Genomic DNA, 25,845 nt, shown 5'->3' with positions numbered 1-25,845 from the left:
GTCCGATTTAAGGGAAATTGAGGAGAATTTTTATTTTCGCAATTTCCCCCAAATTGGTAGCAATCTATCCAAACACGAAATTAAACATGTATCAAACCTAATCTACTAATTCCTATTGTTTTTTTAAAAAAAATCATATATATATATATATATATATATATAGAGAGAGAGAGAGAGAGAGAGAGATAACAACACTTTTATTATTACTATAAAAAAAAAAAAACTTGCGAAGTGCGAGAAAAGAATACAATCCAAAAGCTGAAGAAGGAAAGATTCAAAAGTATAGGGCAGCCAAAGTTGCCTTTACATAGACTGCCCAACCGATATGAGGCCCTTGACTTTGGAATTGACCTCGATCAAAATTGGATTTAATTTTTTTAGTTAAAAAATTATTATTTTACTCAAAATTAGTTTAAAATATTTACAAATAATTTTTTTCGAAATTCTACTTCTATCAGCGGTCAATTGGACCCAATTTCAAAGTTTTAGGAGTGTTTGATGAAATCATCATCACACACACTCTAGTTTTGGGATTTAGGGGTAAGTGATCCAATTTGGGAGAAATTGGGGAAAAATCAAAAAATTTCAGTGTGCAGTGAGCAACTCCGACAGTTATGGCGCATTGTTTTTCAATTACGGTCAAGAGCTCACTTCCATATGGGCAGGGATATCCATAGTATGGATATGGGCAACAATGTAGATAGTCAAGAGCCACATATGTACCCACCCCAAGTCCATATCAGCCAGACTACGATAGTTACGCAGTACCCATGGATGGGCATACTAGCTCAAATCCAAGAGGATGAGAACCAGCATTATGTCTGAAAGTATCTTTGTTCATACCTGTAGACACCCCACCCAGGCTAACATCTTGAAAAGGCAAGGACAATAAGGATCATGATCCATAACCCAAAACCTAATCCAAACCCTAACCCAAACCCAAAACCCTACAACCTAACCCATTAGAGCCATATTAGCATAAAATACACCTAGTTGAACCCAAAAAACCCGAAAGAAGACCATCGGACGAACCAGTGCACCAAACGAGACCCACACGCTCGAGCTCGGCCTGGGCGATAGTTTGACTACCGCCGGCGGTACTCGAATTACCTCGTCTCGCGGGGTGCGTGTGTCCTCCGAGCAACAGCTGTCACAACGTCCGAAAGTCAACTTTCTTTCAAAATTACCCCTCCTGCCAACCTTATTTACCCTTTTACCAACACCAAGAGCCAATGAGAGTGTGTCACGTGGCGTCTCTCTCCCCTCAACCAATCCCAAACTGCCATGTCAGCATTTACCCCTCTCAAACCCAACAATTACCACATTATTATTAGAGAAGGCTATAAATAGCCCTCTCCTCTTCACATTTTCACAACAACAACTTCCACTTTCCCAGAGAGAGAGGGAGGGAGAGAAGAAGAGTGAGAGTGAGGGTGAGAGAGAGCTCCCAAGCCTTCAAGATCAGATTTTTCTAGCCATCTCTTAGCCTCCTCCTAACCTTCTCAATCCCAAGTCTAGCCCAGATTGATCATGGTGCAACTCATGTTCTAGCCAACTCAAGTTCAAGCCAAATATCCATTCATCTCATACCCAAGCATTCATCATGACATTTATTCTCTTCTCAACCCCCCTGCTCCTCTAGATTGCTAGTGAACGTATGCTCTGTAACTTACCGTACATCGGATCCTGTCACATCAGAAACTCCTAGTAGTCTAGTTCACTTTTCTTACCTCTTTGCATAAGCATCATCACATCCGTCTTCTAGACACACAGTTGGACGTATGCCCTGTGGCTTGCCGAAATCCCAGATCTTGCCACATCAGAAATCCGCGTGTATGACTAGTCTCATCTCGACCACAGCATCCATCATCCCTTGAGATTATTTTTTCCACACCAAGTAGAAACCATACCTTTGTATAGGCAGAGAGGGTGCCTAATACCTTCCCTCTTTGTAACCGAGGTCCCTTACTCGGAATCCCGGATCGTAGATCAGGAGTCAATCTAAAGTAAGAGAGTCTTCAGATTTCTCCAACCTTACATATTTCGCAGGTTCTAGCCGACTGGGGGATTCTGAGATTAAGTAGCTAGTGATGACTCCAACATTTATAAATCAGCCTACTAACTCCCACCTTTCAAACCAAAAACCTTTAAATCAGCGTGGGCGCCGATTTCCAGCGTTCACAGAATGGCGACTCCACTGGGGAATTTTGCTAGCTCCCACTAGCTGAGACCCGACTCGAAAGTGTGTGGCACTTTAATCTCAAGGGACATCATCACTGCATTCATACAAAAAAAAAAAAAAATCAGTCTTTGGCTTACACTTGTTTTGAGCATCAACCCAAGCTATGCCTTGGTTACCCATGAAGAAGAGCCGCCAGCTCCTGAAGCATCAGCATCAGAACCAACACCTGTACCAGTACCGGCACCGACACCAACAGATTTGCCAGTCGCAACAGCCTTGAATGAGATGTCTCAAAGCTTCAAGGCATTACAGGAGTTGCTGCTTCGCTTGGTACCAAGCGTCATATCAAACACACAGGCAACACAGCCCAGTGTCCAAAGTAACTAAATCCCACAAACTCCTTTCACTTTCTCCCTCATTCTTCCAGCTAATCCTATTCTCCCTCTTCTAGAGGAGTCAGCACAGCCACAACAGCAACCAACAAACGGGAGCAATCCTCCCACACATCACTACTCAACACATCACAACAACAGGTTACAAGACAGGTTCCCCCTAACGGGAATCACGGACAAGAACTGGCGGATGCCCATAAAGGGGGTCAGTTTCGAGTCCAACACTCCCCCTAACGGGAGTAACATTCCGGAATTTGCAAATACCCCGAGCGGGAGCCATTTCCGTACATCACACCCTCCTCCGAAAGGGAGTGGAGTTCAATTTCAGCTACCTCCCGCCACCAGGAGTCCATCTTCTTTCCGATAACCCCCCACTCTTGGAAATCAAAAAGTTGAAGAACTTGACCCTTATGAGGAGGAAGCAGCACAAGCCCTACAACAAGGGGCAAGATATCCGCAACACAGCAAATCTGAAATGGATGAAATGCTGGAACAGCTGCAAATGATACAAAATCAGCTGCAGAGGCAGCAAGGAGTGGATTTCCCATCCACTAAGTTCAGGGATTTGTGTCCCTTTCCAGATGCTCGGGTGCCTCCAAACATCGAGGTACCAAAATTCAAAAGATACGACAGTAGCGGGTGCCCCACAACACATCTAAAAGCTTTTTGTTGGGAACTCAATGCAATAGCAGGGAATGATGGAGCCTTGATACGGCTTTTCCATAAATCCCTCAAGGGCGATGCCCTGGACTGGTATACCTCATTAGACAGCCATCAGATTAGGACCTGGGAGAGACTCTCCCAAGCATTCATTGACAGGTTTTCCTATAATCTGAACATGACTCCAAGGAGAGCTGATCTGGCTGGGTTAAGAGAAAAAAACGATGAATCATTGTCAGTGTATGTGGGAAGATGGCGGGCCACGGTAGCCTGAATGAGAAGCCCCATCAATGATGAGGAACAGATATCCATGATTGTCTATTCGGCAAATCCAAACATCTCAGGATACCTGATCTCATATCCATATATAAACTTCTCCCAGCTCATCTGAGCTGGAGAACAGGTAGAAGCCGGGTTAAGAGCCAGAACCATTTCACTATGGCCACTTCAGGCCCCCTCAATCAAAAGAAACAAAATCGAGGGAAAACCCATTGGATATGTCAATGGAAACGGCACTGCTCCCGTACAACGTACCACCAAAGTCAACAATATCGTCGCCAATACTCAAGGCAACCAGTACGCTCCGCCACCGGAGCCACAGCAAAACAGGCAATACCTACCAGAGCAAACCCAACAGGGATATCAGGCGCAACCACCTCAACCGCAACCACAACAGCCTAAGGGAAATGCACAAAATCGGTATAGGTAGGCCATGTTGGGCAGGAAGTTCACCCCCCTCGCACAAACGTACATTTAGGTTCTGACAATGTTGATGCAAAGGCAACTCCTAACGCCACTCCAACAACGACTTCCGCCAAATCCCCTGCCACCAGGATACAATGAAAATCAATATTGCGCATATCATCAGGCTCCTGGTCATCTAACAGACCGCTATTTCGCCTTGAAACACACAGTCCAGGATTTGATAGAAAGCTAGAAGATTGCAATCACCCCACAGGCCAACAGCACCACTAAAGCCAACATTCTTCAGAATCTCTTGCCATCACATCAAGCAGGACCCAGCACATCTGGCACCTCTACCGTCAACAGCATTGAGAAAGAGCGTCCCACATACTCCTCCCCACATCACTCCATACAAGCAATCATGCCGCCACAGCAAATCGGACATGGGGATACCGACAGGCGCCTCCGCCAGCACCACCTCTCATCCTTGAAGCAGCACCAACAGCAAAACCTCTCATCCTTGAAGTAGCACCAACAGTACCACCTCTCATCCTCCAAAGGGTATCAACAACGCCCACCAGGTCCCAGCCTCTCTCTCGCCAAAGGGCATATCCAGCCCCATCCCTGGCATACCTAAACAGGTCAAATTCTGAACCCCTCATCCTTCCAATAGGCCTCCCTGAACTAGCCCCGCTAACCTTGCAAGGGGCACCCCCGGTCCAATCCCCAAGTTTCCTAATGCCTCACCAACTGGCACATGCCCAAAGGACCCCTCCTTCACAAAGCACACATCAAGAGGAGAAGGAAAATCCCATTGTCAAATCAGTCATACTCCAAGAGAAATCATCAAGTCCACCACAAACAGTTCCGGTAACAACCACTCAACCTCAAGAGCAGATGATATGTCTGGAAGGGAAGACAATTCCCTCCTATAACACGAAGGCAGTCCCATGGCACTATCCGGAATGCGCTGAAGTGGGTAACAATGGTAGGTATTTCAGGAGAGACAATCATAACCTAAAAGAAACCCGGGAAACTTTATCGGGAACAACCCACAAAACTGATGCTGCCTACGACATAGCAGCTCAGCTCAAAACCATTCCCACACAAATTTCCATCTTGGAACTCTTGTGCACGTTAAGATCGCATCGAGAAATCTTTGTGAAAACTCTGAACGATGCACATATCTCTCCTAACGTACCTGGCAAGCATGATCGGACAACTCGTCGCACCGCGGGCTATCACTTTCTCTGATGATGAGTTGCCACCTAAAGGTCGCAAACATGGGCGCTCACTTAATATAGTCGTCCGTTACAGGAATTTCAAAGTACCACTCGTACTCATTGACAACGGATCAAGCCTAAACGTTTGCCCTTTGAGGACTACCGAATGTTTGAAGATCAAACCATTTTCTTTCCAGCCCAGCTCCATGAGTGTCAGAGCCTTCGATAACTCCCGAAGGCAAGTAGAGGCGGAAATAGACATTGAGTTACAAATCGGACCAGACACGACTCTTGTCACATTTCAGATCATTAACATTCCTGCCTCATTCAACCTTCTGTTGGGACGGCCATGGCTCCATGCTGTTGGAGCCATCGCATCCACTCTCCATCAAAGGGTTAAATTCCCTTCTGGAAATCGGATCATCTCAGTACTAGCCGAAGCAAAAATCATCCTACCGGTGGCGGTCAATACCCCAGAAACTGATATTCCAGTGATTGACATCCAGCACGCGGAGGGTGACATATTGTATCATAGTTTCGAATTCAAAATTGTGAACTCCATTGCCAACCCATAGCCACTCGCGATCGAATATGTCATCCCTCTTGCTGAATGGCTAATCTTGAACTACCGTGCCAAGTTCCAAGAAAAAGGTATGGTAGTAAAGCCAGCTCGTGCCTACGTGCAAAGATAGGGACTGGGACATCAACCAACACCGGAAGATCAGACCGCAAGGTCAAAAAAGAGGCAACCATTCAAGTGTACACCATCGAGTTTGTTAAAGCCGGAATAGTCTGTGGTGACACGATGATTTCTCTTGAGGATCACCTCCAGTGGCTCAACTATCAGAACATTCCAGTCAGGAATCCATTTGGCCGCCAATACAATGGGATAAGATCCTCAGAGCATCAAAAGCACACTCAATGGCAGGGGCAGAACCCCCGGACCTATCACATGAAGCTAGGGGCACAGAGGCAGGGCCACCCATAGAGGACCCAGGACCAAGAGTGCCCGTTGCAAGTCACTCAGGCAAAAGCGGGGAGGCACCCATCCCCACCAACAGTCCAAGGGAAACACCCCCACAAACAACTCAGCAACATAAGAAGCAAAAGCAGCCCATTCATTGGATCGAGAAAGGGAGATGGCCTTCCCTTGATTGGACGGACATCAGTGTCCCACCGCAAGGTGTACCCGAGGAGCTCCAACTTCTGAGCAAAGAGATCGAATCAAACTCCGACTCTGAGCCCAGCCCAACAGACATCATGGTCATCGGGACAGATGACCCACAGGTACAAACAGAGCAGAATAGCAAGATCGAAAGGGGGAAAAAACCAGGCTGGAAAGCCATCCCCCTAACAATCGAGTCGGCCGGTAAGCCATCCGTGGATGCAGGCCTCCAAAAAAAAAAAAAAACGTCAATGTCAATATCAGTTGGTACCCCGAATCAGGGTAGGATCAATCATGGTTTGCAACACCGTACTGTTCGGGATCCTTTGGCGACACAAAAAAAATCAGAAAACCTTCAAAACACAAAAATAGCAGATATTTCAAAAAACCAAAAAACATCAAATATTTCTCAAAATCACAAAACATCGGAAAATCTTCAAAAATCAAAAACATCGGAAAAGCTTTCAAAAATCATTGTGCCAAACACTCCACACGCAACACCAGAGTTCGAGGTCGACTCATACGATTTCGATCTAGAGTTGGACTTCAAGCTCATGGGCTTGGATGAAGCCCAGGATGAGGGAAATGATCATACAGCTCTCGAACTCGAGGATTCCCTCGAAAAGTTCGAAACAAAGGCCAACGTTGTGGCAGACGATTTCAAAGTTGTGAACTTGGGATCACAGGAACTCCCTAGAGAGGTGCACATCGGTAGATCGCTGTCTCTGGAATACAAGCAGAGGATGTGGAATTCTTGAGGCCGAGGTTGTCTAATTTTGCCTTCTCTTACGAAGATAAGTCAGGGCTCGATGAAGATTTGGTGGTACACCACTTGCCAACAAAGCCAGACATGAAGCTTATTAAGCAGAAGCTACGGAGAATGAAGCCAGAATGGGCCCTAAAGGTCCGTGATGAAGTCATCAAGCAATACAATGCGAGATTCTTAGTAGTCTCCAACTTCCCGGAATAGCTTGCAAATATCGTACCAGTTCCAAAAAAGGACGGCAAAGTCAGGATGTGCATCGACTTTAGGGACCTCAACAAAGCAAGTCCTAAAGACGATTTCCCTCTGCCTCACATCGACACGCTGGTAGATAATACTGCTAGACACGAGATCTTCTCCTTCATGGACGGCTTCTCCGGGTACAATCAGATCAAGATGGCTGTCGAAGATCGTGAGAAGAATTCTTTCATCACACCATGGGAAACTTTCTGCTATCGGGTTATGCCCTTGGGCTGAAGAATGCGGGAGCAACATATCGACAAGTCATGACTGCCTTGTTCCACGAATGCACCAAGCAAAATTCCCCAGCGGAGTCACCACTCTGTGAACGTTGGAAATTGGCGTCCACGCTGATTTAAATGTTTTTGGTTTAAAAGGTGGGAGTTAGTAGGCTGATTTTTAAATGTTGGAGTCGCCACTAGCCAAGTAATCTCAGAATCCCGCAGTCGGCTAGAACCTATGAAATATGTAAGGTTGGAGAAATCTGAAGACTTTCCTACCTTAGATTGACTCCTGATCTACGATCCGGGATCTGGGTAAGGGACCTCAGTTACAAAGAGGGAAGGTGTTAGGCACCCTCTCTACCCGTACAAAGGTACGGTCTCTACTTGGTGTGGAAAAAATAATCTCAAGGGATGATGGATGTTGTGGTCGAGATGGGACTAGGCATACACGCGGATTTCTGATGTGGCAAGATCCGAGATTTCAGCAAGCCACAGAGCATACGTCCAACGGTGTGTCTAGAAGACGGATGTGATGATGCTTATGCAAAGAGGAAAGAAAAGTGGACTAGACTACTAGGAGTTTCTGATGTGACAGGATCCGATGTACGGCAAGTCACAGAGCATACGTTCACTAGCAATTTAGAGCAGGGGGGTTGAGAAGGGAATAAATGTCATGATGAATGCTTGGGTATAAGATGAATGGATCTTTGGCTTGAACTTAGAGTTGGCTAGAACATGAGTCGCACCATGATCAATTCGGGCTAGACTTGGGATAGAGAAGGTTAGGAGGCTAAGAGATGGCTAGAAAAATCCGATCGTGAAGGCTTGGGAGCTCTCTCTCACCCTCACTCTCACTCTCTTCTTCTCTCCATCTCTCTCTCACTTGGAAAGTGGAAGTTGTTGTGAAAATGTGAAGAGGAGAGGGCTATTTATAGCCTTCTCCAATGATAATGTGGTAATTGTTAGGTTTGAGAGGGGTAAATACTGACATGGCAGTTTAAGATTGGTTGAGGGGAGAGAGACGCCACGTGGCGCTCTCATTGGCTCTTGGTGTTAGTAAAAGGGTAAATAGGGTTGGCTAGAGGGGTAATTCTGAAAGAAAGTTGACTTTCGGACACTGTGACAGCTGTTGCTTGGAGGACACATGCGCCCCGCGAGCGGAGGTAATCCGAGTACCACGGCCGGGCTCGAGCGTATGGGTCTCGTTTGGTGCACTGGTTCTTCCGATGGTCTTCTTTAGGGTTTTTTGGGTTCAACTAAGTGTATTTCATGTTGATTTGACTCTAATGGGTTAGGTTGTAGGGTTTTGGGTTATTGATCACGGTCCGGATTGTCCTTGCCTTTTCAAGATGTTAGCCTGGGTAGGGTGTCAACAGATGCCCCTCTTTGGCCTAGGTTACGAGAAACTGAAGGTCAAAGCGAGTGGACAACCCACCCTTCTGGTCAGAAAGGATAGTAATTCGAATTTGTTGCCCGCCATTGTATCATTGTCAGCTGACAGTTTGGGAAAGGAGATGACTTGCACATATCATGAGGGCTTAGGAAAAAGTTGTGATTGTCCCTACGCGTTGGTGCGACATTACGGGTCACCAATCACAACCCTTTCACGTTAGATTGTTAATAACATTGGAGGGTAAGTCTGAAAAGTAAGGCCTCTGCGCGTTGGTGCGGCTTTACGAGGATTCTCGTACTGTTTGGTTTGTCGTTCCTTTGCTACGTAATCACCCTAGGAGTATTCGATCCATCTGATCATCAAAGTGGTTAGCTGCCCTGCGCGTTGGTGCGGCCTTACGGGGAACTCACTACGCTGACGTGGACTTGATCAAATTTTGTGAACATCCCGGACTAGGTATGTGCAGGTAATCTTTTGCCATGCAGTCTGGTGATTCTGATACTTTGGTTACAATGGATTGTCGTCACTTCAAGTTTGATTATTCTTTCTAGAGATAGATCCAATCATTTTTACTATCATTCGTATGACTGTCCAAATAAGGATTGGGTCAATCGTAAATGTATCATGTACGGATTCGGTCATTCTCCGGGGAAACCACGAGAGATCGAATCTTATTTAGTCGTTTACACTGACCGCTACTGGAGAATATGGAAGATTCCTCAGTGTACTGCGTGCCGCGTGCGTTTTTCGAAAACTTTGTTTGAAAGCTATTCCCTTTGGAGCTAGACTCTTTGAGGATTTTATTTGGAAATATGTTTTGATTTTTTTGGAAAATATCCGTTCGATCTCGTTGGTGAAAGTCGTCGTTTGGTTTTTATTTGCAAAAATTAAGAGTTGCATTGCCTCCACAGATAAACTGATGTGACTAATGGTTTGAAATATTTTTAAATTTTTTGAAAGACCCGTCCGATCTTGCCGGTGAGCGCAGTCGTCCGGTTTTTATTGTACGGTTAAGATCAAATAGTCAGATGGCCTCCATTAATAAATTAATGGGGCATTAACCATGATTTATTGCATATTCTTGAGATTCTCCCTTTTTTTCTTTTTTTCTTTTTTGATTTTCCAACAATATATCTTTTCATTTTATCAAGATTCCCAATTTCTCGGGAGATTGTGATGAGAAACCACTTTTCATAGGGAATCTTCTCTTTTCCTCTTTTTGCCTTTACTTGGGTTATTGTCAAATGGACCAAGGGGAGGTCCGAACATCCCATCTCATCATGGGGGACAAGCCCGTTGTCCCATGCAATTTCGGTCAAGGGCAGCAATCGGACTGCCGCCGGCGGCAATTACCGCCAGTCCGTGCGTTTGTCTGTTGGTTCGGGCTAGACACCGGTCCGATGGGTGTGGCCTCCCTCCCTATTTGTTTTCACTTCCTGGACGTCCAGGGACACCATTATTGTTCCTGTAAGCTCTCTTTGGCCATTGATCTCGACAATTTTTCTGATTTCTCTCCTTCTTCACTTTTCAGGTGGATGATCCATGGATTTTATCATGTTTTGCTTTGGTTGGATCCTCTTTGTAGGATGTTTTTGAAGGAGTTCATCTGTGGCCTTGAATCTTCTTTTGGGGCCTGGGTGAAGCATGATCAAAACCGTTGGATCATTTTGGCTAGATCTCAACCATTGGATATTGCTGGACTTTTATTTTAGGTCATAGGGATGGCTGGATTTTTCTGTTTTTGTTTGTTTTTTATTATTATTATTTTATTTTATTTTGTTAGAGTGGGGTGTGATAAGAAAGGGAGCCCCGCTCTTTTATTTGGTTTTTGTCTTTTCTTCTTTTTTTTTGTTTTTTGTGATGATCTGGACCATAGGATGGATGATTTAGGGCCCACTTGAGCACTTTGATGGTATGGATCTTGATGGCGGGCCACCACTTATAGAGTGGGTCGCCCATTTTAGCTTGATTTTTTTTATTCCATGAAGTTCTTCCAGTGGGCTTCAAATCATGGTCCTGATTTGGTCAAATTGGAATGTACCTTGATTTGGATATATGGTCTCAGGAGATGATACGAGTGTAACCGAGAGAGCACTCGGTCAGGCCCAAAAAGAGCTCCGCCAGCACCACAGAAACGATACCTCTACGGACCAGAACACGGCAGAACACATCCCAGTAAAACGGCCAACGATGACTGTCGCCAACCTGAGAAGAGCAGCTCAATCAGGACACAGAATATCAGTGCGTTCAAGCACTAAAGCTGGCAATCAGATCCAGGGCCTCCTCGAGCAGTAGAACAACGATCATACAGAAGCTCGAGCAAAAGCTCATCGGCTCTACCCTCTGCAGTGGGAAAAGCAGCTGAAAATCCAAACCAAGGGATCAAAGCAGCTGGACGAACCGGCTCAGATGAAGGAATGTAAGGCTCCCGAGCAAGAGGAAGGCCAGACAAGCGCACAAACTCCACTAAAGATGGGCCCAGCTCCAAATCATTGAAGGAAAACAGGTTCAATGCTAGACCCCAATCATATGACGCCGTGCTCAACAGTAGCCAATCTAAGCGAACTCTGTGGAAATGAAGAACCTCTCGGAAGCCTAGGGAGCCCAGCTCAAAGATCTCGGACTCGGTCAAGCTCTCAATCTAGATATGCAACCGCTTAGAACATGTGCCGCGTGGCTGCAGCCGACAAGTCCAAACGGGCACGCCCTCTACAATCTGGAACCCCGAGTCAACATGAGATCATCAAAAATGGGCATCCCCTCATCCAATAGATCTATCTCATGGTGCCGAAAGAAGCCCAACTTGCCCATCGCACCCCAAAGGGTATCCTGGAAAGCCGCAATAGGTGGGTCCGAGCCTCCAACGACCACCACGTCAGGAGCAGTCTAAAAAGTACATGCCCCAGGAGCCGCAACACCTTAAGTACCCCAGTAGCTGACTGGACCGGTACCCTGATCCCTGACAACAGCAGCCTGTCCCATCACTGCCTCGAAATCCACGCCAAATATCTGACCTAAGCCAGCTGCAGGAGGTCCATCACTCGCCAAATCCAAACCATTAAAATGTGACCCACCACCCATCCGAGCCTGATCCATCACATCCACACCATCCGCCATCACCACCCTATCATCCACGCCATCCATACCCATCACTCCCACATGCCCATCAATCGGACCATCCATCACCATCATCACATCATCCACACCATCAAACCCATCCATCCTCATCCCACCAACATTCACAAACACTGGTGGCCCACTTGGCATAGGCCCACCAAGCCCATCCAACCCATTAAATCCTCCCAACCACATCCCATCTTCACCATTAATAGTGGGAGGAGCAATGCCATAAATAGCATTATTGACTTCCTCAAGAGGGCCCACTATTCCACCATTAACCTCCATCCAACCACCTTCAACACCCATAAATGGGTCCCCACCTACCATACCATCACCATTGATGTGGGATCTACCAAATCCAGCCATAATAAAGGACAAGACATAAAGGACAGAAGAAGAGGACAAAGAAAGGAGACAAAAAGAAGGGAAGGAGACAAAAGGGGAATGATCAGACGGTCTGAGCAGGGAGAGAATAACCAGGAAAAGGGCTGGGAACGGACAGAGAAGAAGGGAGCTTGCTAGAAGAGAAGATGGGCGGAAGCGGTAATCTGAGTACCGCCGTCAGACCCTGACATCTCTGCACCACTAACATGACCGAACGGCAGGAAAAAAGTTAAGCGGCGGTAGTCCGCCTACCGCCTGGGCCCACTTTTCAGCGAAATCAAGGTGGGGTCTACTTTAGGGGGCCTTAGAACATGAAATGTATGCTCAAAAGTCAAAATGAGATTACAGAAATGATCAAGGACAATCCAAGAAGCAGCATCAAGCGACCAAAATTTCATATATGCAGAAGATTATTCAGCTGGTGATACGTGATCACATGATACAATGGAACTAATCATCATCAGCTATAGTCGTCCGTATCCTTCCGACGAACATGCGGCCCCAAAAGCCCCCCTCCAGCAAAACGCGCACCGTCGCCTGGAGCATAGGCAAGCTGCAAGATCGGGCCAATACCATATTGCTCACACCACGAGCTGTACTCCCTTGCCGGATCGACAAAGGCACCAGCATCAAACCCCTCCAAAGCAGCAATCAACTCCCGCTCGGGCACCGTCCTCCAATCTGACGAACAAATCGGGGGGCTAAGCAAAACCAAAGGACTGCCTATCAACTTGCCAAAAGAGCCTCTCCCCAAGATATCATTTCGTCACGCTAGGATCTTCCAGAATGCGGCGCCATTGCGAAGCCTGAAAAGCCTCCTGAGCTGTGGGAGTAAGCGCTGCATTTGACCGGAGATACGGCCTGGTGTGTAACTGCAGAAAACCGAAAAATCAGAGATAAAAAAGCAAAACAAGCAGGAGCAACTAACAAGGGGACAGAACAATCGCTTACATCATCAGGGACAAGGGCATCGACGTTCAACCTCCATGCAAGGTCAAGGAAACTACGCGTGCGGCTGCAGTTATCTTTATACCACAGCATCATACGTGGAAAGGGAGGAGAACGGTTGATCAAAGTGGGCGCTAGATGCAGAAAATGGTCAAAAAAGCAGACCTGCACGGGGCCTCAATCAGAACCTATGGGCAATCATCTCAAGGGGAGTATACAGATAAAAGGGCTTGATCGTACCTCAATGACCGAATAGAAACCAATCAAGGACCTGCTGAGGCAACGACCGGCTTTATCGAACCCCTCGTACAAATGAGCCAGGAGGGCTGCATTCCAATTGTATGGCGTGGGGAAAGTGATGTCAGCCACAAGTGTCAACAAACGGAAACTCACCAACTCGTTCCCGTGACAGAAAATCATCACCCCCATGATGTACAAAATCAAGGCACGGGCCTTCACAACGGCCGCGGCCTCAGTCTCAGGAATGCGTCAGGCAAAATTGGTGAACAGCCAAAGTAGCTTGAACCGATGGCCGAAAAATTCAGAGGGATCTGGCATCATCCCTAGCAGGCTCATCCAATCATTAGGAGAAGGTGTCGAGAGATCATCCTCAAATGGGACAGATCCCCCATCATACCTCAAACCCAACTGCATATAAATGTCGTATGGGGTGATCCCCCATTCCCCGAAGGGCAAATAGAAAGTGTGGGTCTCTGCATGCCATCGCTCCGTCAAAACGGACAAGAGGGACATGTTCGTCTTACTAAGACGAACCCGGAACAGATCAGAAAAAGGTGTGCGCTCTAGTACGTCAAAGAACAGAAGCTGATGATCATGAAACCAGTCGGGCCAATGCATCCTGACTCCACGACCCCTCAAGATCGCAGGAGCACCACCCTCCCTAGCCACGTTAGATAAGTGACGGCCCTCGCAAGGAACGTAACACGGATTAGCAGACTGACTGGAAAGGCCAGCCTCATTCCTACTACGGCGAGGCATGCTGCACAAGCAAGACTTGCGGGTAAGTATCCTTCTCACTATCAAGCCTAAAGCTCAAGTCAATGGTCAAAGCCCAAGTCAAAGCCCAAGTCAAAGCTCAAGACAATGGTTAAAGCCCAAGTCAAAAAGCCTAAGTCAATGGTCAAAGTCAAAAGTCAAAAGTCCAAGTCAATGGTCAAAATCCAAAGACAAAAGGGCTAAGTCAACGATCAAGGCCCAAATGTTCAAAGCCCATCCAGGCCCATTTTCAAAAGTCCATGTCTCCAAGGCCCAAACCTACTTTCAAGAGCCCACTTCTTCAAGGCCCATCAAAGCCCAAATGCTTAGAGCTCATCAAGGCCCATTTTCAAAAGCCCGTGTTTCTAAGGCTCAAGCCTACTTCTCCAAAGGCCCATTCTCATGGCCCACATGTCCATAGTTCAGGCCCACTTCCATAAGTCCATATTCTCACAAGATCATCTCCTGGGACCACATATCCAAATCAAGGTACATTCCAATTTGACCAAATCAGGACCATGATTTGAGGCCCACTGGAGGAACTTCATGGAATCAAAAAAATCAAGCTATAATGGGCAACCCACTCCACAAGTGGTGGCCCGCCATCAAGATCTATACCATCAAAGTGCTCAAGTGGGCCCTAAATCATCCATCCTATGGTCCAGATCATCACAAAAAATAAAATAAAAAAGAAGAAAAGACAAAAACCAAATAAAAGAGTGGGGCTCCCTTTCTTATCACACCCCACTCTAACAAAACAAAGAAAAAAGAATAATAATAATAATAAACAAACAAAAACAGAAAAATCCAGCCATCCCTATGACCCAAAATAAAAGTCCAGCAATATCCAATGGTTGAGATCTAGCCAAAATGATCCAACAGTCTCGATCATGGTTCACCCAGGCCCCAAAAGAAGATTCAAGACCACAGATGAACTCCTTCAAAAACATCCTACAAAGAGGATCCAACCAAAGCAAAACATGATAAAATCCATGGGTCATCCACCTGAAAAGCGAATGAGAGAAATCAGAAAAACCGTCGAGATCAATGGCCAAAGAGAGCTTCCAGGAACAACAACGGTGTCCCTGGACGTCCAGGAAGTGAAAACAAATAGGGAAGGAGGCCACACCCATCAGACCGGTGTCCAGCCCAAACTAGCAGACAAACGCACGGACCGGCGGTAATCAGACTGCCACCGACGGCAGCCTAACCGAAATTGCATGGGACAGCAGGCTTGTCCCCCATGATGAGATAGGACGTCTGGACCTCCCCTTGGTCCATTGGACAATAACCTAGGGCAAAAAGAGGAAAATAGAAGATTCCCCATGAAAAGTGGTTTCTCATCTCAAAATCTCGCGAGAAATTCAAAATCTCGCAAGAAATTGAGAATCTTGATAAAATGAAAAGATATATTGCTGGAAAATCAAAAAAAAAGGGGGAGAAAATCTCAAGAATATGGAATAAATCATGGTTAATGCCCCATTAATTTATTAATGGAGGCCATCTGACTATTTGATCTGAACCATACAATAAAAACCGGACGACTGCGCTCACCGGCAAGATCGGACGGATCTTTCAAAAAATCCAAAAATATTTCAAGCCATTTGCCACATCAGTTTATCTGTGGAGGCAATGCAACTGTTAATTTTTGCAAATAAAAACCAAACGACGACGCTCACCCGCGAAATCGAACGGATATTTTTCAAAAAAATCAAAAAATATTTCCAAATAAAATCCCTAAAGAGTCTAGCTCCAAAGGGAATAGCTTTCAAACAAAGTTTTCGAAAAACGCACATGGCACGCAGTACACTGAGGAATCTTCCATATTCTCCAGTTGCGATCAGTGCAAACAGCTAAATAAGATTTGATCCCTCCCGGTTTCCCCGGAGAATGACCGAATCCGTACATGATACATGTACAATTGGCCCGATCCCTATCTGAAGAGTCGTACGAATGCTAGTAAAAATGATTGAATCTATCTCTGGAAAGAATAATCAAACTCAAAGTAACGACAATCCATTGTAACCAAAGTGTCAGAATCAACAGACTGCATGGCAAAAGATTACTTGCACATACCTAGTCCGGAATGTTCGCAAAATTTGATCGAGTCCAAGTCAGCGTAGTGAGTTCCCCGTAAGGCCGCACCAACGCGCAAGGTAGCTAACCACTTTGACAATCAAATGGATCGAATACTCCTAGGGTGATTACGTAGCAAAGGAACAACAGACCAAGCAGTACGGGAATCCTCGTAAAGCCGCACCAACGCGCAGAGGCCCTACTTTTCAGACTTATCCTCCAATGCTATTAACAATCTGACGTGAAAGGGTTGTGATTGGTGACCCGTTATGCCACACCAACGCGCAGAGGGACAATCACAACTTTTTCCTTAGCCCTCATGATATGTGCAAGTCATCTCCTTTCTCAAACTGTCAGCTGACAATGATACAATGGTAGGCAACAGATTCGAATCACTATCCTTTCTGACCAGAAGGGTGGGGTGTCCACTCACTTTGACCTTCGGTTGCTCACAACCTCGGCCAAAGAGAGGCATCTGTAGACACCCCACCGAGGCTAACATCTTGAAAAGGTAAGGACAATCCGGATCATGATCAATAACCCAAAACCTAATCCAAACCCTAACCCAAACCCAAAACTCCACAACCTAACCCATTAGAGCCAGATCAGCATGAAGTACACTCAGTTGAACCAAAAAAACCCGAAAGAAGACCATCGAACGAACTAGTGGACCAAACAAGACCCACATGCTCGAGCCCGGCCCAGGCAGTAGTTTGACTATCGCCGGCAATACTCGGATTACCTCCGCTCGCGGGATGCATGTGTCCTCCGAGCAACAGCTGTCACAACGTCCGAAAGTCAACTTTCTTTCAGAATTACCCCTCCAGCCAACCCTATTTACCCTTTTACCAACACCAAGAGCCAATGAGAGTGTACCACATAGCTTATCTCTCCCCTCAACCAATCCCAAACTGTCATGTCAGCATTTACCCCTTTCAAACCCAACAGTTACCACATTATCATTGGAGAAGGTTATAAATAGCCATTTCCTCTTCACATTTTCACAATAACAACTTCAACTTTCCAAGTGAGAGAGAGAGAGAGGGAGAGAAGAAGAGAGTGTGAGTGAGGGTGAGAGAGAGCTCCCAAGCCTCCAAGATCAGATTTTTCTAGCCATCTCTTAGCCTCCTCCTAACCTTCTCAATCCCAAGTCTAGCCCAGATTGATCATGGTGTAACTCATGTTCTAGCCAACTCAAGTTCAAGCCAAATATTCATTCATCTCATACCCAAGCATTCATCATGACATTTATTCCCTTCTTAACCCTCCTGCTCCTCTAGATTGCTAGTGAACGTATGCTCTGTGACTTGTCGTACATCGGATCCTGTCACATCAGAAATTCCTAATAGTCTAGTCCACTTTTCTTACCTCTTTGCAAAAGCATCATCACATCCGTCTTCTAGACACACCGTTGGACGTATGCTCTATGGCTTGCCGAAATCTCGAATCTTGCCACATCAGAAATCCGCGTGTATGCCTAGTCTCATCTCGACCATAGCATCCATCATCCCTTAAAATTATTTTTTCCACACCAAGTAGAGACCGTACCTTTGTACAGGCAGAAAGGGTGCCTAACACCTTCCCTCTTTGTAACCGAGGTCCCTTACCCGGAATCCCGGATCGTAGATCAGGAGTCAATTTAAGGTAGGAAAGTCTTTAGATTTCTCCAACCTTACATATTTCGCAGGTTCTAGCCGACTGCGGAATTCTGAGATTAATTGGCTAGTAGCGACTCTAACATTTACAAATCAGCCTACTAACGCCCACCTTTCAAACCAAAAACATTTAAATCAATGTAAGCGCTGATTTCCAGCATTCACAATACCATTCTACTATAACCTAGACACAATATTGTTAATTTGTGGAGCAACAGTACTATTCCTAGCCCCGTCAAGATAAAGATGATGATTTTGAGCCACTGTGCAGCTCTCATTCACGGGTATATTTCTAAAATTCTACTTCTTTTACTTTTGAATGTATTGGTTATGTTTCCATACATGTCTTCTTACAATTTTTTAATTATATTAATTAACTTTGAATATACTTGCATCAGTTTAGTTAGTCAGACAATGCATGGATTAGCACCCTATACAAAGGAAATCTATTAGGTGCACTTTTTTGAGATGGTATGATTTAAAAGTGTGTATTAATGTCTTTCTTAATAATCCCTAAAGTTTCACCGAAATTTTTAACCAACTTCCTAATGTTTACAACAATAAATTACACGATACAACCGATATATCTCATGTGATAACCGATACGTATCCATATTCCAAAGGTGTGATACATTAATCATTAACGATACAGAAAATACTAGTGATAAGAGAGTCACCTCCAATTTGGTATGCACGTTTTGGTTTTCTCTTGTTGAATAAAATTCTGTCATCAATTTTTTTTTGGCAGGGGGGGAGGAGAACCTAGACTTACTAATACCTAGAAGCCTCATTCAAGTTCTCAACTAATCAATCTTGCTGGGAACCACACACCTTTGAACAATGAAGGACATTTAAAACTACCAAAGTAGCTGGGACGAGCAAACGATTGTCAAGATTGTGGACTTTTGCACTAGACCACACTACAAAGCTAGGAGGCAAAAAATGATTGCCCAAGTCAATCTGTTGTAAAATATATGTGACATGTGACGGACATCATTACTAGAGTGAAAAAGGGTATCCACAAGTTGCTTTCATGTAAAATGTGTGTCAAGTGACTAACATTATCACTGGAGTGATAAAGGGTCTTTGTAGAAAAGCCTCCAATGTTGTTGGGTCGGAGTGGAATTAGAATAGTACTTGGATATTCAGTTATTCATGACAACTAAGGATATGGTCCTCAATAGAGTGGAATGGTGGGACCGGATTCATGTAGACAACCCCAAGTAGTTGGGATAAGGCTTTGAAGATGATGATCATGATTAAGGTGTTCCAAAACGGTAACGGTGGCAGTAACGGCCACCACCGTTACTGTTATGATACAGGCCGTAATGGCCGTTATGGCCCTTTTTTATTTTTTGAAAAAACTGATACAGGGCCGTTACGGTCCATTACAGGGCCGTTACGGACCGTTACAAGGCCTTTACGGCCTGTTTTTTCTGTTACGACTGTTTTGACCCTGTAACGCGTAATGGTTATGACCGTTACCGTTACGTAACGACCGTTACGGCCGTTACATAACCGATTTTGAATACCTTGATGATGATACTTAGACATTCATGACACCTTATACAAGTGAAAAAGATTTATCTTGGTACTTCTAAGAGAAATTGTGGTAAGGGCAAGGATCCAACGAGAATAGTGCTGCTCATCCCTGACCTAGATGGAGAAAATAAGCTGAGATCAAAGAATGCCACGGGAAGCCAAAGCCTGGAAGAAATCCACACAAAAAGGGTAAAATGCAATTGAAATGTCTGTCTAATTTGTCGGTTACAACAATGTCATCATAAGAAAATGCAGCCTTTCTCTAGGGACACAAGATGAAAGGTAGCATAATGTGGGTTTCACGTGAACCCAAGAAAGGTAGCACAAAGTTGGTTTTCAAGGCCTAAACTCTTCAAAGAGGTTGGGCTAATATCGTGGCGTAATTGCTTCACCTTGGTTAAACATTTTGTTTAACTCAGGCTGTTGTAATTCTATTTTCTTTTGCTATGTTTGTTGTTTTAATAGAGCTTTTGTATCTTGTATTTTTTTAATGTAAATTTCTCGTCATTTTCTCAAATAAAAATTTTAAAAAATAAAAATAAAAATTCTAGCTTCAAAGAAGTACCATCCCATTTAGTTGGTTAGAAACTAGAATTCACTAGCTTAAATCCCATTCAGCACAAAGAAAGGTAGCACAAAGTAGGTTTTCAAGACCTAAACCCTTGAAAGAGGTTGAACTACTATCATGATATAATTACTTCACCTTGGTTAAACATTTGGTTTAACTCAGGCTGTTATAATTCTGCTTTCTTTGGTTATGTTTGTTGTTTTAATACAGCTTTTGATTAGCTTTTGTATATTCTCCTTTTTTATTATAATTTTTTCATCCTTTGCTCAATTAATAATAAATTAATTAAAAACTAGCTTCAAAGAAGTAGCATCCAATCTAGTTTGTTAGAAACTATAATTCAATAGCTGAAATCCCCTATCAATCAAGTCAACAATTTCACTACAACCCATTCAGGTGGATGAAACCAATCAGGAGTTAAATAACATCAATTGAGAACTACATGGAGAGAGAGAGAGAGAGAGAGAGAGAGAGAGAGAGAGAGAGAGAGAGAAATCCTTCTACAAGCCCCTCTTGTTCTCATATACAACATGAAATCCACTAAATAAATACAAAAACTTGCAGACTTGTAGCAAGTCACATGTTGCATAAGCAAAGTCAACTGCACCTCAAAACTAGATCCATAGAAGAAAAAAATAACAGAATACTTGGAAAAAGGAGAAACCATACCTAATCACTGTACACACCCTCTCTTCTACTTCTGCTCAAAACAATCACAGCTGCTACAAAAGTAAATCAAACCAACAGCCAAGAATCCACTACAACCCGCAGAATCACAGAAATCTGACACTGACCCATGAAATGATATCCGCCGAAAATCCACCTAACCTCCGAAAAATGAGAAGAACCCACCCTTCCTTGGCTCCTCCTCAAGCATCACTGCCTGCATACTATCCTGCTCCACTAGCCTCCATGCAGCCTGCTCAAACGCAAGCCCTGCCAGCGTCGGGGGCTTATTCAACACAAGCGGGTACCCCCGGTTCGTACTCCGAATCACCTCCGCATCTTCTGGAATCACCCCAAGAAGCGCCAGCCCCAGCATCTCTTGAACATCAAGAACCGACATCATATCCTCGCCCCTGATCAAATCGGTGCGGACTCGGTTGACCATCATTTTAATGTCCTTGATCCCATCGCATTCAAGGAGCCCAGTTACACGATCGGCATCACGCAGGCTGGTGATATCTGGGGTGGTAACAAGGATCGCCTCATTAGCAGGAGTGATGGCAGTGATGAAGCCGGCATCAATGCCAGCAGGGCAGTCGATGAGGATGAAGTCGGGCGGGCTGTCAGGCTGGGATTTGAGGGCATCGACGAGCCAGAGCAGGGCCTTGCCGCCAAAGCCGAGGGGTAGCTTCGAACGGGGCTTGGAAATGCAGAGGAGGCGGAAATTGGGCCAGCGCTTGTCGCGGACGAGGGCCTGATCGAGGCGGGCGTCGCCGTTGAGGACGTCGAGGGCAGTGTAGTTGACGCGGTTCTCGAGGCCGAGGAGGAGGTCGAGGTTGCGGAGGCCGACATCAGCGTCGATAGCAACGACGGAGAAGGAGAGACGGGCGAGAGATAGGGAGAGATTGGCGGTGGTGGTTGTCTTGCCGACGCCGCCCTTGCCGGAGGTGACAACGACGACGCGGGGGGTGGGGCCGGACAGCTGGGGACGGCGATTCCACTGGAGAACGGAGAGGATCTTGCGGCTCTTGCTGATGGAAGTGAAATTTGTTAGGGTTTTGGAAGGACAGGAGAAGAGGGTTTTGAGAGATGGACGGTTGGGGTTTATAGGGAGGAGTGGTTGGAGGGAGAGCATTGCCGCTGCTGCGTGTGCTAGAGAGGGTTATTAAGAAGGGAGCATGACGATGGGAAATGAAATCTGAAATCTGAAAATCTGAAACTGAAATATCTTCCCTTTCGTATTCGGTTACTGAGAACGGGTGAGAGTGTGCTGGGAGAGGGATGGGGTGCTTAACTGTGGATCGATCATGACCGTCCAATTGTTCGTATTGTTCGTGTTTAGTGTTCATGGGTCAGGATTGTCCCACCTGGGCGATTTTTCCTAGTGGTTCTATCTACAACGTGATCGTCTAATCAATGGTAGGTGAAAGGGGGTCGCAATGGGCCCGTGTCAGCATGACCTAGGACAGTAAGCCCAAGGCCAGACTAGGGGTGTACATCGAGCAGAACCGAGCCGAGCTGGGCTTAGCTCGGCTCGGCTCAGTCACCAGGCTGACCCGGCTTGACTCGGTTACTGAGCCAGCCAACTCAACTCGGCTCAATCAAGAATTGGACAAGTTCGAGCTGAATTCGACCCAATTTCAAGCTTTCAAGCTTTTGAGCCAAATTCGACCAAACGTCTTATGCAATATGTGGGCCCACTATCATATCCACCATACTTATATTTTAGTGTATCAAATAATTGCTAACAAATATAAAGCATTCAAAAATGGTATAGATCATTAATATTGGCCAAATCATATGAATGTGGGGTCCATGTGCTTACTAGTTGACGAGTCGACGATGGGCCTCTGCAGGTCGGGGATTGAGATCAGACAATGAGAGGGTCTTTAGGACGAGCAGGGTTTGGCACAAGGGCCTCTGAGACGAGCAGGGTCTGGGATGAGCAGAGAGAGGGACGAGAGAGAGAGAGAGAGAGAGGTGAGAGATTAGGGCGCCGAACGAAAGAAAGATTAGAACAGGGTTTATATATATATACATATATATAGTCGATCCGAGTCGAGTCGAGTTGTAAAAAATGGCTCGACTTGAATCGAACTTAGTTCCAAGTCGAGCTTTTTCGGGCTGAGTCGAGCGAGTTGACCGAGCTGGCTCGGTTCATGTACACCCCTAGCCAAGGCCAAAAATTCATTGGGCCCAACCCAAATTTGATGAAATCCCTTCTTGCTGCTTGAATGTTCTTACAAGTGGGCGTGCATGTTATTATGGGTAGAACTAGACTAATCAAACAACAGGAGTAAGATAGAAACAACAAAAACAGCAAATGAAAAAAAGCAGCTAGGAAGAGAGGTCGGTAAGAGCTCGGCCTCATATGTCGACCACAACCTCCATGGCTAATCCAAGTACCAATCATGAGTGGTGGCATTGGTCGCCTATTTGACATCTCACTATCTCAACCAAGGGATGGTTATGAACGCCAACCTAGCCTTGACCAAAGGCCCTAACCTTAGAACTTGACTCTAACCTTGGCTATTAACCTCAGTCAGCATGATCTCAATTAGACGACCTAAATGTCGGCCTTGACTGATCGACCTCAACCTTGGATTCCGACTATCAAGGAGGACCGTTAGGGAACATTCCCTCCGTGTATGGAAAGAATTTCCTTCTCGAGATCTTCACCAAGGATCACACCGAGATAAACGTTATATATCTGGGGGAAGATCCATTATGTGATATGTATCTACACAGTAGATTCGTTGCCATAAACAGAAGATGTATTAAAGGATTATAAATAAGGACCATACCTATAGAATGAGGTGGGCACTATTATCCTAACTCGACCAGGCACATTGTGTGCTTATTCTAACTTAGGCATCAAATGATCTCTGGCTACAACCAGGGCTCCATTGTCACTTGATTTTGCAAGTACATGACAGGCTAACAGAGACAACCAGATCATAGCATCAACACATACATTTAGAAAAATGAATCTAATGATCTATGTTCAAGATACATGTATGCCAAACCGAGGTTTGAGATGGTGTACTTGTAGGATATAACACTTGAACAATGAAGTCGGGCCGGGCGGGGATAGAGTGACTAGAACCCAAACCCGACCAGAAGATCAGACCATGTAAGCTAGCCAAGCTAGCTGGTCCAGCCTAGACGGGCTCATCGGGCTGGAAATGCCAACCAGCTCATTGCAACCCCTACAAGGCATCCATATCACATGGAGGATCTGCAACCTGGGAAACAAGCTTGAAGCTGGCTGATGACCACAAAGCCCTGCAAGTCATGTGAGGGTTGTAAGTTAGGGATCACAGGCCCAGCACACCCCAAAAGCAGCCAGGACCATTCTCAGGCTAGCCCCCACACGGTTGAAGTCGACGCATGCACATAAATTCTCTAATATGCTATTGTGAGTGCTGCTTGAAATACAAATGGAAATGGGGCTTGGAGTTGGAAGAGCAATAAGCTATCTGGGTCGTTCAGTGTAAGCCCGAGCCCAGCCCAATTACTAAATTAAGGGCCCAAGACTATTCTAGTCGGCTTTCAATTTCCAGCACAATCTGTTTGAATTATCTCCAATATTATCGAAACATCTCCAATATTATCATTATCTCCAACTTGGAGGTACCGATCACACCAATAGTATTAGAAATTCCAAACATCAACAATGTATCACAAATGTACCGATATCCCCAATATTTTTAATTGCGTGAATTTCAAGCATCGCTTGTATTGCCCATGTATCAATATCACTAATATTTTCAACTGTGTAAATTCCAGGTGATGCATGTATCAAAGGTTAAATTTTATTTTTTTTATGAATACATTATTGCATGTGGTTTTCAAGTTGTCTTTACTAAAATTAATAGTATCTTAATATTATCGTTATCACAACATGGGTGATATCAAGACTACAATTTTAATGATTTCTTAGCAAAATATTGTAAGTTATTGACATTATACAGTATGAATAGATGTTTGGATGGATGATTGGATGGTTAGATGGGATGGATGAGATAGGTAGACTGTTTCTTACAATGACACATGCTTCTAAGCTCACATTTTACAGAAACCCATTGTTGATGCATTCTTTTTATAAATTTTTTATTCATAAATATACAAATGTGTATTCTAGCACCTACTCAAGTTTTACTTAAAATTCTACCATTTTCCCCTTGTTTTCCCACTTTATTTTTTTTATAAGCAATATTATTGGTGATATGAATATTGTTTATGTATCCCTGGCCAGTGAAACTTATAGTGACACCGATACTTCGAAACACTTCATATTTAATAATTAGTTGTTAGTTGGATTCCCACCGCTTTCAGTTACTTTGTACTATTAATAACACTTACGAGTCACTGCAGGTCACTTCAAGTTCATAAGAGTGGTCTACTCAACTCAGCGAGTCTTCCTGAATCAAGATCAAGTCAGACCCATAATCGCGTGTCCAAGAGACTGGGCTCAAAATCTCACAAACCGAGTTGACTCAGGCCAAGTTTCCGGCCTAATCAGGCAGGATCTGTTCTCTTGACCACCCACCAACAATTAGTATGCTCTCATGACCAACTTATTTATGATCTGGTTCCAAAAGCTGGCCATAACAGACCCCACCAACAATGCTGTCCCACCCACCTGAGAACGGTTCCAAACCTTGAATGCTATCATTGGCTTCTTGGTACAAGCAACAAACACTATATATGCAAATAAACGCACCCAAGGCTAGACTGTTAAATTAGTGGGGCCCACTGCAGACTTTGCTCCTACATCCTAATCCAAAAATCGAACTGGAGATAATTGCAAATGTCCGCCGATGAATGGATATTGATTAAAAGGAGAGTCCAGTTCGAATTCTATTACTAAAAAAGGATAGAATGTCGCCAGTTTGGGTTTAAGTGACCAGTGGCAGTGTGTGTGGATGCATGCAACCGGTGATGAACAAATGCTTCCATTT

The 25,845-nt window shown here is 45.0% G+C and overlaps 1 protein-coding gene and 1 long non-coding RNA gene across 2 annotated transcripts; both read right to left on the bottom strand.

The window, feature by feature from the left end:
• Positions 1-213: 213 nt before the first annotated feature.
• Positions 214-18,822, bottom strand: LOC131250142 (uncharacterized). The gene is made up of 2 exons (XR_009173088.1): positions 18,276-18,822; positions 214-843 (listed from the first exon to the last, which is right to left on the bottom strand). It is a non-coding gene; the product is annotated as an uncharacterized LOC131250142 (long non-coding RNA).
• Positions 18,823-20,699: 1,877 nt separating this feature from the next.
• LOC131249105 (septum site-determining protein minD homolog, chloroplastic) lies at positions 20,700-22,151 on the bottom strand. The gene has a single exon (XM_058249671.1). The coding sequence runs from the start codon at positions 22,014-22,016 to the stop codon at positions 21,039-21,041; it is 978 nt and encodes a 325-aa protein (XP_058105654.1). The 5' UTR covers positions 22,017-22,151; the 3' UTR covers positions 20,700-21,038.
• Positions 22,152-25,845: the final 3,694 nt, after the last annotated feature.

The sequence above is a fragment of the Magnolia sinica genome, chromosome 6, assembly GCF_029962835.1.
Source record: "Magnolia sinica isolate HGM2019 chromosome 6, MsV1, whole genome shotgun sequence".
In the NCBI taxonomy this organism is placed as follows: domain Eukaryota; kingdom Viridiplantae; phylum Streptophyta; class Magnoliopsida; order Magnoliales; family Magnoliaceae; genus Magnolia; species Magnolia sinica.
This window is presented reverse-complemented; position numbering and strand designations above follow the sequence as displayed.